Source organism: Rhopalosiphum maidis, chromosome 1, assembly GCF_003676215.2.
Source record: "Rhopalosiphum maidis isolate BTI-1 chromosome 1, ASM367621v3, whole genome shotgun sequence".
NCBI classification, from domain to species: Eukaryota; Metazoa; Arthropoda; class Insecta; order Hemiptera; family Aphididae; genus Rhopalosiphum; species Rhopalosiphum maidis.
The window spans coordinates 80,062,061-80,077,297 of record NC_040877.1 but is presented as its reverse complement, the minus strand read 5'-3'; the positions used below and the strand labels follow the sequence as shown (position 1 = coordinate 80,077,297).

General features: G+C 24.2%; 3 protein-coding genes across 11 annotated transcripts in view; 2 read left to right on the top strand and 1 right to left on the bottom strand.

Annotated features, from left to right (window-relative positions):
• Nucleotides 1–1,558: 1,558 nt before the first annotated feature.
• LOC113556642 (tRNA methyltransferase 10 homolog A) lies at nucleotides 1,559–6,713 on the bottom strand. The gene is made up of 6 exons (XM_026961723.2): nucleotides 5,834–6,713; nucleotides 5,577–5,739; nucleotides 4,732–4,875; nucleotides 4,035–4,181; nucleotides 3,869–3,974; nucleotides 1,559–2,047 (listed from the first exon to the last, which is right to left on the bottom strand). The coding sequence occupies exons 1-6, from the start codon at nucleotides 6,082–6,084 to the stop codon at nucleotides 1,830–1,832; spliced, it is 1,029 nt and encodes a 342-aa protein (XP_026817524.1). The 5' UTR covers nucleotides 6,085–6,713; the 3' UTR covers nucleotides 1,559–1,829.
• Nucleotides 6,714–6,990: 277 nt separating this feature from the next.
• On the top strand, nucleotides 6,991–10,905 carry LOC113556917 (methionine adenosyltransferase 2 subunit beta-like). 2 transcript variants are annotated; one of them, XM_026962144.1, is made up of 6 exons: nucleotides 6,991–7,108; nucleotides 7,451–7,591; nucleotides 7,672–7,859; nucleotides 8,095–8,247; nucleotides 10,340–10,545; nucleotides 10,606–10,905. In XM_026962144.1, the coding sequence occupies exons 2-6, from the start codon at nucleotides 7,488–7,490 to the stop codon at nucleotides 10,849–10,851; spliced, it is 897 nt and encodes a 298-aa protein (XP_026817945.1). In that variant the 5' UTR covers nucleotides 6,991–7,108; nucleotides 7,451–7,487; the 3' UTR covers nucleotides 10,852–10,905. The 2 variants fall into 2 exon arrangements, with proteins under 2 accessions (XP_026817945.1, XP_026817946.1); XM_026962145.2 differs by lacking the exon at nucleotides 6,991–7,108 and adding an exon at nucleotides 7,172–7,325.
• A 2,474-nt stretch (nucleotides 10,906–13,379) lies between these two features.
• The window catches only part of LOC113555865, a 29,255-nt gene continuing 27,397 nt past the window's right edge, over nucleotides 13,380–15,237 (top strand). For 4 of the 8 annotated variants that reach the window (XM_026960448.1, XM_026960446.1, XM_026960450.1 and 1 more), the window contains exon 1: nucleotides 13,385–13,600. The gene's annotated coding sequence lies outside the window, so the exon portion shown is untranslated. Of the gene's footprint in view, nucleotides 13,601–15,237 lie in introns of all 8 variants that reach the window. The other 4 variants (XM_026960451.1, XM_026960449.1, XR_003405426.1 and 1 more) reach the window with 3 other exon arrangements.

Here is a 15,237-nt window from a genome sequence, read left to right as displayed (position 1 = left end):
GAATAATAATAATATTACATAATGAATAGAAAAACGTTTTTATACAAAATAAACTTATGAGTTATTATTAGGGATGTGAATTTAATGCACTAAAAAACCTTAAAAAATACAAAATGTCAAGAATTATTAGTACAAAATGCACTTAAAATGGTCTTTAATTTAATTTTCTTATTTATATTGAAATGAGTATATTATTATATTTGGTCATATTATAATTTGAATTTTGATTTTGAAGTTTACTGATTCTTTAATAATGCTATTTGTCTCAAACATTTTTTAAATATTTTTAAAGGTTTTTAAAGATATTAACTAATGGGATTTAATTAAAAATACCAAAAAATGACATAAAAGAGCAAAACAATGACCTAAAAATTAAAAACGTCAAAAAATACATAATAAAAGTTTCGTAAATGGATTTGTTATTACATAATTCAAATCATGTACTTACAAAGCTACGTTTCACAATCACCAAAAAAAAGAATGTACTTTCCTACAAATTCACAGCCCTAGTTATTAATTTATTATATACACTATACAGTGAAAACTATCTAATGCGAAATAGCATGGGATCAACCAAAAATTCAAGATTATAAATTCCGAATTCGTATCAATTTTTCAAATCGATAAGTTGATACTTTTCATTTTTATATGTATTTGAATGGATCAAGGGCGGATCCAGCATGTATTTACGGTCGTCGCACTTTATAGGAAAAATTATATAATATAGATATAGCCCCCATTAAAAAAAAACATGATAAAAATGTATGTTTTTTAATATTATTTTTTTTCAACGGGGTTATATAGGGCACTTCCCTCTAGTGCCCCCCCCCCTACCAGGGATCTGCCATGGAATGGCCGTCACTTAGCATGTATAAGGAAACTGTTCAGTGTAAGACTCTTGGTGCATAACTGTTTCACAGCTATACATACGGGATAAGTTTGTATCACAGATATGATAACCAAAAATACAAATTATCAAACTGATATATGTATGTACCTATTGTACCTACATACTCATATCAAGGTAATATGACGCAAGCTTTTTACTTGTATGAGATCTACAAAATCATTCCGTTTCCGCGTTAGAAAGGTACAGTTTTAATGAGGTTCAACGTCTATTTAAAAGTATAGGAACCATAGAAAAATTCCGTATTGAATAGTTTTCCATTTTATTCAGGATCCACATTACACAATTTTTACTGTATCTAAATTTATTATTTACAGTAGATTTATCAAATTTTTACACTATACACAGAAAATATTTGAAATTTATAAAATTAGATATTAAAATAATCAATTATGATAACCAATTTTTTAGTAATTCAAAATATATTTATAATAGGATCTTAAAATGTTTTCCATTATAAACAATATTATTTTCAAACACAATTATATTTACAAAATATTTATACCGTTAAATAATATGTCAGTATTGATTAAAAGGTTAATAATAATGTATTATAATAAATTATGAAATACTTTTGGCAAAACAAAATTAACTTATAGTACTATAATACTAATAGAAAAATAAATTACTTATAAAATTGATAAGACATACTATGGATATTGTATAGTCAATGCTAATAATAATAATATAAATAAATTATAAAATATCATTAGAAACAAGGGCTGACTGTCTCCGTTCAAAATTATTTTTCATATTATAGAATGATAATGATTTATCACATCCATTACAATGATTTGCTTAAGAACCACAGTTTAATTGTGTTAAGAACAAAGTACCCAAAACTTATGTGCAATGATATAACTGTTTTATTTTTTAATGATTAGGTAATAAGTAATAACTTTATTTAAAATAATATATTTATTTAATTTTCAAGTGAAACATTTTCTTCTACTAAATTTTCATTTTTTTCTACTTCTGGACATTCAATTTCTAGTTTTGATCTATAATCTAGAGAACAATTATCATATTTCAGAAGGTCCTCTTCGTCTATGACTGAAAACATTTTTCTTTTCGGCAATGTACTAATCAATGCTTCTTTCCAAGATATACCAGATACCACTTTTGATATTATTTCAAAAACTGAAAAAAATTATTAACTTTTATTAGACAATTTCTGGGCTTTGATTTAGATTCTGAGTGATGAAAATTTACACAAACATGTGTATTATTTTTAACATTGATATGTTTTCAAGCTTAATGCAGCTTATTTTTTTTTGACCGGTGTCGTGTAACCATTTTTTCTTATAATAACCATAATCATTGTTCCTAATAATGTTCTGATACTTAAATATTTTTTTTTATTGTTTTTCAGTTTTAAGTTTTAACAATACCCAAAAACATATTCCTCAATTTTCCTAGCAGAGGAGTAAAATATTGAATAGCATGCTATAAATGCAATACAATATATATATATTTTTATAGATTTTTTTTAAGAGGATTTCAATTAAAAAATTGAATAGAATAACTACATCTTCCTAAAATTCCCTATAAGATCTTTGAAAAATTTTAAAATATGGACAATTAGCAAATTATGTTGTACTTATGTAATTATATTGTAGTAAAAAATGTATTCAATTATTCATTTTAATAACAAGATTTCAGTATTTATACATAAATATATTATTATTTAATTAAAATAAAATAAAAAATAAAAATATTTAGATTAATATTCAGCAATTCAGCAACTTTTAGTATGTTCTTATTCATATTATTCTTAAGTACAATAATCAGATAATACACGCTATTGATAATAACAATAATAAATTACATAATATTATACAGGTGTTCACGCTAAGAATACCACTAAATATTTCAGTTGCATGATCTTGTATTAAAATTTGAAATGGGGTTTTCACTAAATGAAAGAGAGCACTTAAATATACATTTTCAGATAAATGTCAATTTTTTACCTTTTGATTTACAGATGCGCGATACAACTTATTTTTTTTAAATGGCAACACTTATTTTTTTTTAACACATTATAGATGTAACACTAGTTAGAGTATTTTTCCTAAACAATGTTTAAATAATTTTTTTTTTACAATTACAAAATTGGCAAATTTATAGTCTATTGAATTTTTATTATTTATAATATTAATCTGTTTTTGAAGAAATATTAAGTATATTAAACTTACACTCAAAAATCAAAATAATATTTTTGATATTTTTAAATATCTGTTTTAACAAAAAATGACATAAATAAACAATTATTTGTTTTTTTTTTTAATATACCTACAGTTCTAATAAGATAGCAAAATATGAAAATAATTATAAAAATGTACATACTACTATATAGTCATACACATATATTCCTATTTGTCACCCTCTTAAACAAGCTTTAGATCCATCCATGGCACATGCACGTATCATAAAGATTAAAAATTTGAAATTTATCTGAAAATGTGTAATTAAGTGCTTTCCTTCATTCAGTGAAAACTCCATTTCAATACAAGATCATACAACTGAAATATTTAGTGGTACCTCTTAGCGTGAAAACACTATATATTATTATTATTAATTGTTATATGATATATTGTACAATATCTTAGGTGAAAGTTAATTTAACATACTGTATTAACAATAGAAAAATAAAGTACTAACATACAATAGTAATATATAGTAAAGATTAAAGACATACTGTTTCAGCTCAGAACTGTTTTTTGTATGCAATGACTTATTATTGTATTTTAATTTAAAATATCCATTACAATGACGAATTGCTCTCAAAATGTATTATAAAGCAGAGTGTCTCCAGGATTTTTCTAATATAAATTATATTAATTTTCATTTTCATTTATTCTTATAACACATTTAAATAATAAAAATATATATGCTCCTATAAGAATGATAACAATTTGTAAAAATAGATTTTTTAATTAAAATAATATTAAATTAAATTACCATGATTAATAGTTAGGATTTTTCTAGTTTGCATATTGATATGTTCATCAATAGGTAATCGAGCATGAGCTATACCTAGATCATTTGCTATTTTTAGACTTGCTCCCTAATAAAAATAAATATATTAATATTAGTACAAAAATAACAACATTGTAAGTAACTATACTTTGCAAGAATTATGATCAACAAGACCACCAATTATGTACACTTTGTTTTCGTCTATACTTTCTAAAACATTCATACTATCACTGGTCAAATAAACAATTTCTTCTTTCTGGAACACTTTATCAAATGAATCTTCTAAGTATTTTAACTGAAAATAAATAAATAAATAGTACAAGATATTCTAGATTTTTGACATGTGAAAGAAAATTTAAGAAAATAAATTAAATTTAAATAAAAAAGTAATTAAGTTCAAAATGTTAATCATTATAATTTTTGATATTTTAAATTAAATTAAATTTTATTATTCAAATGTAGAAAATAATATTTAAATACTAAAATATATTTATCTTTTTTTGATTTTCAAATATTTATTATATAATCTACAAATATGTTTTATTAAAATAAGTATAATAATGTTATATCCAATATGGCATGACTGTTATGAATTAAGCTCACATTCAGATAATAATTGTAGCCACTAAAGTTGTTATATTTAAAATATTTAAAATATAGACAAATTATAGGATATTTTTTAATGATTTATTATTATAAAGAAAGAGTTAATCATTAGAAGTATAATAGTTTTGCATAATACAAGTGTCAATACTACCAATTACTAGGTATTTAATTATTTTTCATTAATAAGTTTTTGATTCTTATTTATTTTTTTAAATTTAACTATAAATATTAGAACATACATCCCAAAACTCAGAGCCATTGTGTTTAGCCATGATCTCTCTGATTTTTCCTTCATAACTACATATATGTAATTGCATAGGATTATCCATTCTACGATTCAGACCATAACACCTCAATATTTGATTTGAACACTTGCATAAATCCTGATAACATAAAATATTTTAAAATTAATACCTATTTTTTTGTAGGATTAAGACTTATAAACAGTATAAAAAAGTAAAATATGAATTTTATTTTGTTAGAATAAATTAAAGTATGGCTATATATAAAATAATTTAACAAAAATGTTTAAACTATCATTAAGTTAAAGCGCAGCATCTTATTATTTTTAAATAAATTGAACAAAATTAGTTTATGATATTTAAGTGAAATCTCTTATTTTGATCTTATTAAATATATTTTAAAATTTATTGGAGGAAAATAATATGATGTAGTATCAAGCCTTTTATGATAGTTTTGTAAATAAACTACAAAAAATGCATTTTTTGTATTTATAATTAAAATATACAAAACAAAAATTCATCAATTATATATCAATATTAGGAGATTTGTGGATGTTACTAATTAATTTTTAAAGGTGTTTCAAAATAAACTGTACCAATGCATATAAACCTAAGGCTTGTTTGTTAAAAGAAGTTGTTGTATTGAATTTAATTTTAATTTATTGTATTGAACAAAATTTGCATTAATATCAAATAATAAAAAATCCTTCATATAGGAGATATTATCTTCTTTAACAAATTAGTGAATGAATCTGCCAATGATAAGGTAAGATATTTGGTTTTTTTAACAGTAAAAATCAACATAAAAAATAAAATAAAAATCATTAGTTATTACTTGTTACCTTATCAGACATTAAGTTATCGTATGACATGTCTAAGACAATACGTTGTTTACATGTACTATCTGCCATTTTATTTCTCTTTACTTTTGATACTTCTACTCCTAATTCTCGCATATGAGCTTTCAATTTTTTCTTTTCTACTTTTTTTTCTTTATTTAATTCTCTAAAAATAAATTAAAGTTTAGATTATAATGTATGTATATGATATACAGAGATGATCTTTATGGAATCTATAGTAATTTAAAATTAAATATTACTTTCGTATTGCTTTTTTTTCCATCCATATCTGTTGTTTTTGAATCTTTTTTAGTTGCCTTTTAGACAGAGGAATAGACTGTCCGGCATCTTTTTCCTTTTCAAGCTTACATATTTTATGGTTGCTTTCACAAACATCCTCTGATTCATCCAATGACCGTTTTCCAATTTCGTTTAAAACAGTTTCTTTTGCAGTGCTTGCATCGGTATCGTGATTTGGTTTTAAAAGTACGGTTTCCGGTGATTCATTCATTTTGTCATAACAATAATCGCAAAATTGATTGAAATCAAAAAGTTGATATATCGTTGTTTGTTCTAATGTTCTGTAGTAGTGTAGTTAATAGTTAGTAGTGTAGTACTATAAAGTGTTTATCTTGGTAATAGACTACCTACTATAATAATTGTGTATATTGTGGTATATTTCTTTAATCTTTATACATTATTAAAAATATAAATTTATAGTAACAATCTATACAAACTATCTTATAGTGGTATATTATTATGGTTATGCTTATTGTCTATAGTACTTACGAGTTACGAACTCACGATTTAAAAATGTAAAATATACTTAAACGATGACAGTAATACAGTACTGTCGGTACTACAACAAGTCTCGCCACGCGTGTTATCAACATTCAACGTTACTGTCACTATCACTATTATTATCATTTATCACCACAGTTTAAGATATCTTTACAGATAGTATTTTTATATATCTGTCCGATTTATGGTTCAAGCCTTCAAGGTGGATTCACCTTGAGGAGGTTTTTTTTGAGTTTTGTCGTAATATTATGCTCCCACCGGCCATCAATAAAATTACACAGTTCAACTGACAGCACAATAGAACATTAATGTTCATACTCCATATCCATAATCCCATATGGCCATAGTATAACTACGAATTAAGATACATCTTATAATATAATAACTATAAATATAATAATTAATATATCTTAATTCGTGGGTATAACACGCTTTTTTTTTGTCAGCAACAGAATATACATATGATATCATATAAATTAAAAGATCTATGAATATCATAAAATCATAGCGCAACCAGTGGAGGTGTTAAGGGGTTGTCCCCCCCCCAAAAAAAATTTTCTACGAGGCCTAGTATAATAATCTATATAATCTTATGTATATTATATATATTGTAATAATGTACCCCCCTCCGAAATTTTATTTTAGTTGCGCCACTGCATAGAAGCAAATTATAAATTGATGGTCGGTGGGTCGGATCACTAGGATTATAGACCGTACGTCTCCCTCTATAAAAGGTGTTTATTTACTTTATTTATATTTAAAATAAAATATAAACACTTTCACTATAATATAATTTATTAAATGAAATAGTGGACTTTGGTACATCGATTATTCGAGCATAATATTGTATTGATTGTAAATTGAGTTTTACGATAATAAATTATTAATATTGATCTATAACATTCATGGTCGCCACTCGCAGTCACCCGTCAATGTCAAACGAACATATTAGTTAGTGTTAATTGTGGTTTCTCGTCTTTCCGACTTCTTCACGCTCCAAATAACTAGAAATCCTACTTTATAAAACTTTAGCTCGAAGTTGAACATCCATTTTACCATAATATTTTTTGTTTAAGTGATCTCTTACAAGTCTGTCCTAACGCTTCGTCAACGATGAAACTCTTTTTAACTGGCGCATCAGGCTTGTTGGGTAGGTCTATTTACGAACGTTTTCTGAACGAACCGGATTGGACTGTGTGCGGGATTTCGTTCAAAAGGCAAGTATGATAACGATTTGCTAAACTTATGAATTTATGATATAACAGTCGAATTAATGATTAGAATTTAATATTTGTAGAACACGTCCCGGGTTGACTAAACTGAACCTACTTGATAAAGATGCAGTCACTAACCTCCTTAATACCATTTGCCCTGATGTAATTGTTCACTGTGCTGCAGAACGGTTTCCAGATAAAGTAGAAAATGACCCTCAAGCTGCTTATGATCTGAATGTTGGAGTATCAGCTCATCTTGCTGATGTAGCAAGTAAATGTTTTACATTATAGTTAGTCATATAATATAAATAACACTCAATTAAACAACTTATAATAGATGTTGAAATAAAATAAGACAAATTTTTAACTTCCAAAAGATATTAAAGGTAGGTACCATTTTACACTATAACATATTCATCTGTGAACAATAATTATATTAGGTTCCTATGTTATATTATATTGTTGATTTCAATATTTTTATATTTTATAATTTTTTTTCCTCTTAGAAAATCTCAATGTGCCATTATTGTATATCAGTACAGATTATGTGTTTGATGGAGACAAAAGTCCTTATAAAGAAACTGATGAACCTACTCCTATAAATGAATATGGAAGATTGAAGTTACTCGGTGAAAAAGCAGTCCTTGCTGCTAATCTAAGTATGATTTTTATACAATGTTTGACATAGATAATTTATAATAATTAAATAGTTATTTAGATAAGATAATAAATATTTTTCAAAATAATAATCTAAATGAGATAATACATATATTTAAACATATATACTGTGTGTTAACCAATTTAGGAAACACTGAATTTCTCGGCCAAATTATATTGGAATAAATCAATATATACCACTAGCTAGTAAAAAAAAATTTGATTTATTTCAATATAATCCAATTGAGAAATTCAGCGTTCCCTAAATTGGTGAAAACACCATATATATTATCTAAATAGTATTTGGATTATTATAAAAGTAACTACGAGTATAACTGATTACACAAAACTTTTAACTCATTGAAATTTATGTATAATTTATATCTTGTATTTTATTACATAAATTGTACAATATTATTTAAGTATATATACATTGGTATACTTATTAAATAAAAAACTCATTCAAATATATACAAAATAATAATATAAATATCATACATAACTATCCCAGCAATATAATTCAATAATCTTTTGTATTTTGTTATTTTTTTATTGAAAAGCATAATAATTGTTCAAATGTATCATTACATAGATGATTTCTTTGAAGCAATTTGACTGGCTGTATTAAACAATTTTTTTGTGAGTATTGAGTAAGATAGAGTGTTATTCTATTTTAGAAATATTTGTTTCACTATGGGGTATTGGTTTAGTGCACTATTGATTAATTTAATGGTACATTAAAGTTTAATAAACCATCCTATTGATTTATTAAAACGTCGTACCCGCTTGTGTTGTCTGCATCTTATTATGTATAATATAGCAAATGTGCGTTCAGTAGAATCCATTTTATGTCAATTTACCTATCATAAAACTTAAAGGTAAGAATATTATTTAAGGCATCACATAGGCTTTTATTGATATTTTCATTTTAAACTATATTATAGCTATATAAACATTATAAGTTTAAAATTATCATAACTCTCTTTAAATTTTAATATCGATAAAAGCCTATGGGATGCCTTAGATAATATTCATAATTTTAAGTTTGATAATAGGTAAATTGTTTTTAATATTAAAGCAAACAACATTAAATGGATTCTGCTAAATGCAAACTTGCTATGATGTACAATAGTAAGACATAGACAGTATATGCAGGCATGACTTCTTAAATGCTTAATATTCAGCAGTTAGGGCTTCTAAATTTTTTATTATGTTGAAGCTGCTGTTGATATAGATATCTGTTAATTGAAACAAATGTCATACATTTCATCCTTTTAAAAGAGTCCTCACTGTTTTGAGTATTTCTATTAAAGCTATGTGATAACGTCTTGTCATGCATAATGGTATGAATAAAGAAAGTGTTGGTCTAGCTCATAATTGGGCCCCTAATAAGGCATTCATTTTTAGGCCACTGTGTCTCATATCAACTTAAAAATAATTTTTATTATAATTATATATATATATATATATATATATATATATATATATATTTAAAAAAATTAAAACTTATGTTTTAGGTACTTTTTTATAACTTATACAATTGATATGAATTTACTTTAATACAGAATAAAATTAATTATTTTTAATAGTAGTTTTTTAATTTATTGCTGAAGGTTTACGTATTAATAATTTCATATTTGTTTATACATTGAACGATGAAATGTCTTTTTTAACAAATAGATAAGTTAAATTATCTAAATATAATTGGTTTATCGAAGATGTAAGTTAAGTTTTGAAAATACGCATTTATATGTGTATAGAAGTATAAGAATGTTATTGAGTGCTGTATGCACATTGTGTTGAATAAACCAAACTTTGTTATAAATTTAAAATGTCCAACTCATAAGTGATTTAAATATGTATGTATTATTCTATTTGGCTATGGGTTCTTTTGCAATCTAGACCGATACTGAATATAATATTACAGTAAAGTATTATTTAAATGAGTTAATTGTACAAAAAAAGTATCTAAATAATGCTGAGCACTACTTATGTAGTATACTAGTATTTATAATCAATGGTATTGTGATAATATTTTTGTTTGTAAATCCTATGCTGTAAATTAAACTAGTAATTAAAAAAACTAATTTACAGATAATATTATTCTCCGGATTCCAGTACTTTATGGACCAGTTGAAAGTTTAGAAGAAAGTGCAATTACTTATTTGTTCATTGGATTAAAAAAGTGTCAAAATAATAATGAATTATTTAAAGTCTCCAATTATGAACTTCGTAATCCATCAAGTGTTAATGATATAGCACACATTGTGTTTCATTTAGTAGGAAAAAAAATTGTATCTGTAAGTTAATGTCTCTTTATCAGAAGTTGTTTACATATCTTAAAATTATGATTTTTACAGAGTAATGATATCAGTGGAATTTATCAGTGGTGTGGAAAAGAAATGTATACAAAGTATGATATGGTGGCTAAAATAGCTAAGAATTTTAACATGAGTATGAAGCAAGTAGTTCCAGTAAATGGGCAAGGTGGAGTAAAACGCCCATTTAATACTTTATTAGATGTATCACGTTTAAATCAATTGGGAATTGGAACACATACTAATTTTGAAGATGGAATAAAAACTGTATTAGCTAGTTGGAATTAGTTTTTTTATAATAACTAAATGTAAAATAAAATAAAATGCATTTAATCTAAACTATTTTATTTCTTTACAATTTTATAAATATTTTTTTTATTTTTGTATCATTGCTAATTTTAAATAAAGAATGTATTTTTAAAAATATGTATAAAAAAAACTATTTACTGTATACCAAATAAGGAGACCAGTATATTATAGCACTGTTTATTTCCTGATAGTCTTTTTTTCATTTCCACAATATGTTGGTTTGATCACTTGGTAATATGAAATCATTCTACAGGATAGTCTAATACAACTTCCTGATGAGTAGGATTAAGACGTCAGTAATCAATAATCAAACACATTGACTTGTTTTCGTATAAAAAAACAAAAGTACTTTTTCAGTTCATAAATATAAAAAATTACCAAATTGATTCATAAGTAAGTGAAATTTTGAAGAAGAAAAAAAAATTAATTTTCAAATGGATTACTGAAAAGACTTTTTTTTCCCATACATCATTTATGCAATACCAATAGACCCTCTATAGTCTATAGCGTTAAACTAAATCATCCTTTGAATTTAAATTAGAATACAATATACAAATACATACTAGTATTAGTATAATATTGAATTTTATTTATTATTTGAGCAATGATTGATTATTGGTAGAACTGATAGGTACCAGTAGCGTTACAAAGGGGATCAGAAGGTGCTTATGCATCAGGGTCTATTCGCTTAAGAAACCCAAATTAATACAATGTTGTTTTTTTTTAATAATCCAAAAATTATTATTTAATTTTAATAAATTAATAAGACATGCAATAATATTTTTAAAAAATGTATAAAATGATTTTAGTAAAAAAGGAAGATGAATGTATCGGACTGATTTTTTATAATAATTGGGAAAAAACTAAAATAAAAGAATTTGTTAAACTTTTAGTATTAAAAGTATTATTATTTAATTGTGTGGTGATCTGAGTAAAAATATCTTCATTTTAGAATAATTTTTCATTGCATACCTACAATTTATCATTGATTCAAATTTAACACATCTATTTAGAGGTTCTCAAGGGCGAGGTACACTTGTTATTTTCTGTATAGCCAAAGTAGTTAACTATTTGCTAAATTCTTCCCCTTTTTGTAATATTAATTGTATATTATTTTAGGATTATTTATATTTTTATGTTCAGGGGGCTTGTAATTTTTTGAGTTAACACAGCCCCCTAACTACTAATTTTGGTGCCACACTGCTCCAACATTCTGAAATCTGTATACGATGTACGGTTTAAAATATGAAATAATAAACTAATAATTTAGTTTAAATCGTGGTATGATCAAAGGATATTACAATTACGGTAATCGGTCAAAAAGTCCGAAAATACAAAATATTTTATATAATTCATATTTATTTTAAAAATTTAAAAATGTTTATAAACATTATATATTATAATTACACATTACACTATTATATTTATTTCTATTTTATTTTCATTTATAATTATACAATTTATTACAACATATTAGAACAATATCAAAATTTATCAGTAACTAAAATTTTATTTTATTTATAAACACGTCAATCTAAATAAAACTAAAAAAACAAAATAGTATATCATAATTATAATAAAAATATATAAATTTGTCATTATTATAGGTACCTAACTATACTACTATAGTGGATTTCCGTTATATTTTTGTTAATTATACGAAAATATAATATGTGTACACCATTTTTAAATTTTCAAAATAAATATTAATTAGGTATATAAAGTATTTTGTGTTTTTGGACTATTTGTCCGACACTAAATATGTGCTCGGATTTTTTGTCCAACTTTTTTTAAACCGGACATTTCGTCCGTGATTCTACATTTGCAAAATAATATAATGTTATGCACTATCGCTTTTGATGCTTGAATTTTGTACTTATCAATTATCATACAATCGTAAAGTAATATTACTCTATTGTACTTATTATTTATATAGATGAAAATAGTTAATAGATTAGAATGATAAAATTGACATTGAAAATTTGAAAGTAATTAAAATGTTTGTTGTTGTTCTGAACTGGCTATAGATTATCGGCATGATTTAAGATATTATTTTAAATCATGATTATCGGCATCGACTGTAACAGCTGTATGGATTGTGTACTTACTTGGATTTAATGGTAAAAATAGAATTTTAACACATTATTCGTATAACCAAATAAAAATTGACAAAACAAATGACAGTTTATCCAAAACAATAAAAAAAAATAATTCATTTTTGAATTTATAAAATTATGAATATTATTTCAAATTTTGACTAAGAAAAAGCGCATAATTTATCAGTGGTATAATTTTTTTGAATTTTTGTTTTATTATATTTTTATGGTCAATAATAAATCAAATCATTTCAAAATGACATACATTTAATTGTAGCTTAAATATAGACGCGTTTGGCTGTTCTCACAATTTATAGGTTAGTTTGTTTCTCGAAATTAATAATCGCCATTCGGTCATAACCCAAAATCATTTCTATTTTAGAACTAGAACTCATTACTTTGTCACTGTGTGGAAAATTCCAATGTGTTTTGTGTGTTCTTAATTTACTTTTATAATTATTCATTTGTTGAGTTTAATATCCTATTATCCTAACGTTTTTCACAAACTAGACAAATTTCTCAGATAATTGATCAGTAAGAAGTATGCTTTGAATGTTTGAATAAATCTCAAGTATTACTTTTATGTTTATTTATTCGTATTTCGAATACATATTGTTGACTGTTGCTTTCAAGTAAGTATTTTTCATTACTTAACTGCAATGTTTGATTACAAGGTTTCTTGTAGTTTTTTATTTAATAGCGTGTTTATATCAATATTTTACAAGTATAACTATTGTTTGCTGGGTAGCTATTTAATAATATATAATATATAGCATTTTAGGCGTTCAACAATTTAGAAATTTTTTTATGCTCATTTAAGAACGATAATTGTATTTACAAAATGTTAACTGTACGCGCCAATATATTTTTTAATTGCTAATACCTACATATTATATCTACTGTATTATTACTTTAAATATATTATTACACGTTTTAATTTTTACTTCATTAGGTACTTAAGTTTTATTCTATTTTGATCACTGTTAATAGGTATCTTGTGTAAAGATGTAACCTTAATTTATGTCTTTAAGTTGTTGGTATTTATTATTTTAGAAGGTATACATTTTTTTCACTAAAAGATAATACTATGTGATATAATGTGTGTTTGTATGCATTTTATTAACAATATCAATTTGTAATTTTTAATAATAAATAATAATTCATTTGAGTATAGCATTTACTATTGTTTAAACAAGTTTGTATTTCCAATGTAATTGGTTCTTAGTTGTATTGTTAGCCATTAATATAAATTAAAATGACTTTGAATAGAAATAATTTATCAGGTATTTATTGTTTTATTTTATTTTTATACTATACATATTCAATTTTATTTATATTTGTAATCAAGTTTAATTTAGTTTTATTGATTTTAGTTATTTATTTATTTGAATTTTAGTGTAATTTAAATTAATCTTTCTACTTAGAAAAATTGTTACAATCTACTATTTGTTGTATGGCATCAATTAATTGTTGGTATATAAAAAAAAATATCAATAAATAATATTTAATTATACAATCTGGATGCTCTAAGTTATAGCTTAAAAGTAGGATTGGTAATGTTAAAAGTTAGATTATATGTAATACACAATGAAGACATAATACTTAAAGAAATATGTATATATATTTAAACAAAGTCGATCAACATAAAATCAAAGATATACTCATTGGTTTATGTAATCTTGATATTTTTTTATGTTGAGGCATTTGTTCATTTTTAGGAAGATTGTTTACAAAAATATATGTAGTATGTATCTACTTTTCCAGTTAGAGAATATGCCACTGCCAAATTTGTAATTATTCTTTTAGTTTATTAAAATATGCCCTTAAAAAGTAATTTGTGCATAAGTACATTTTTTAAAATATAGTAATTTTTTTGTTGGAGCTTCCAGTTAAGAATTACTATTTTTTTGCGTGTCTTAATTAATATCATCATTCATTACATACATGGTAGATAATTAATAAGAACAATTTAATCAATTGGGGGTGTTCTTCGTAATTCCATACCTCTTGTAATTTCACTTAACTGAATGCAGATTAGATATGCCATAATCATACTGATAGTGCCTTACCAGAACTATGTCCCAGAAATCACGGTAGTTTAAATTATTTTAAGGTGAGTTTACAAAGTTATATTATTAATAACCTCTACCTTTTTTGATGAATATTTATATTTAATTCATGTATACAATATTTTAATTATAATTAGTATTATTATGTGTTAATATTTACTATTTTATAGTAATTTAGTGGTTAAAGAAGTGTGATAATT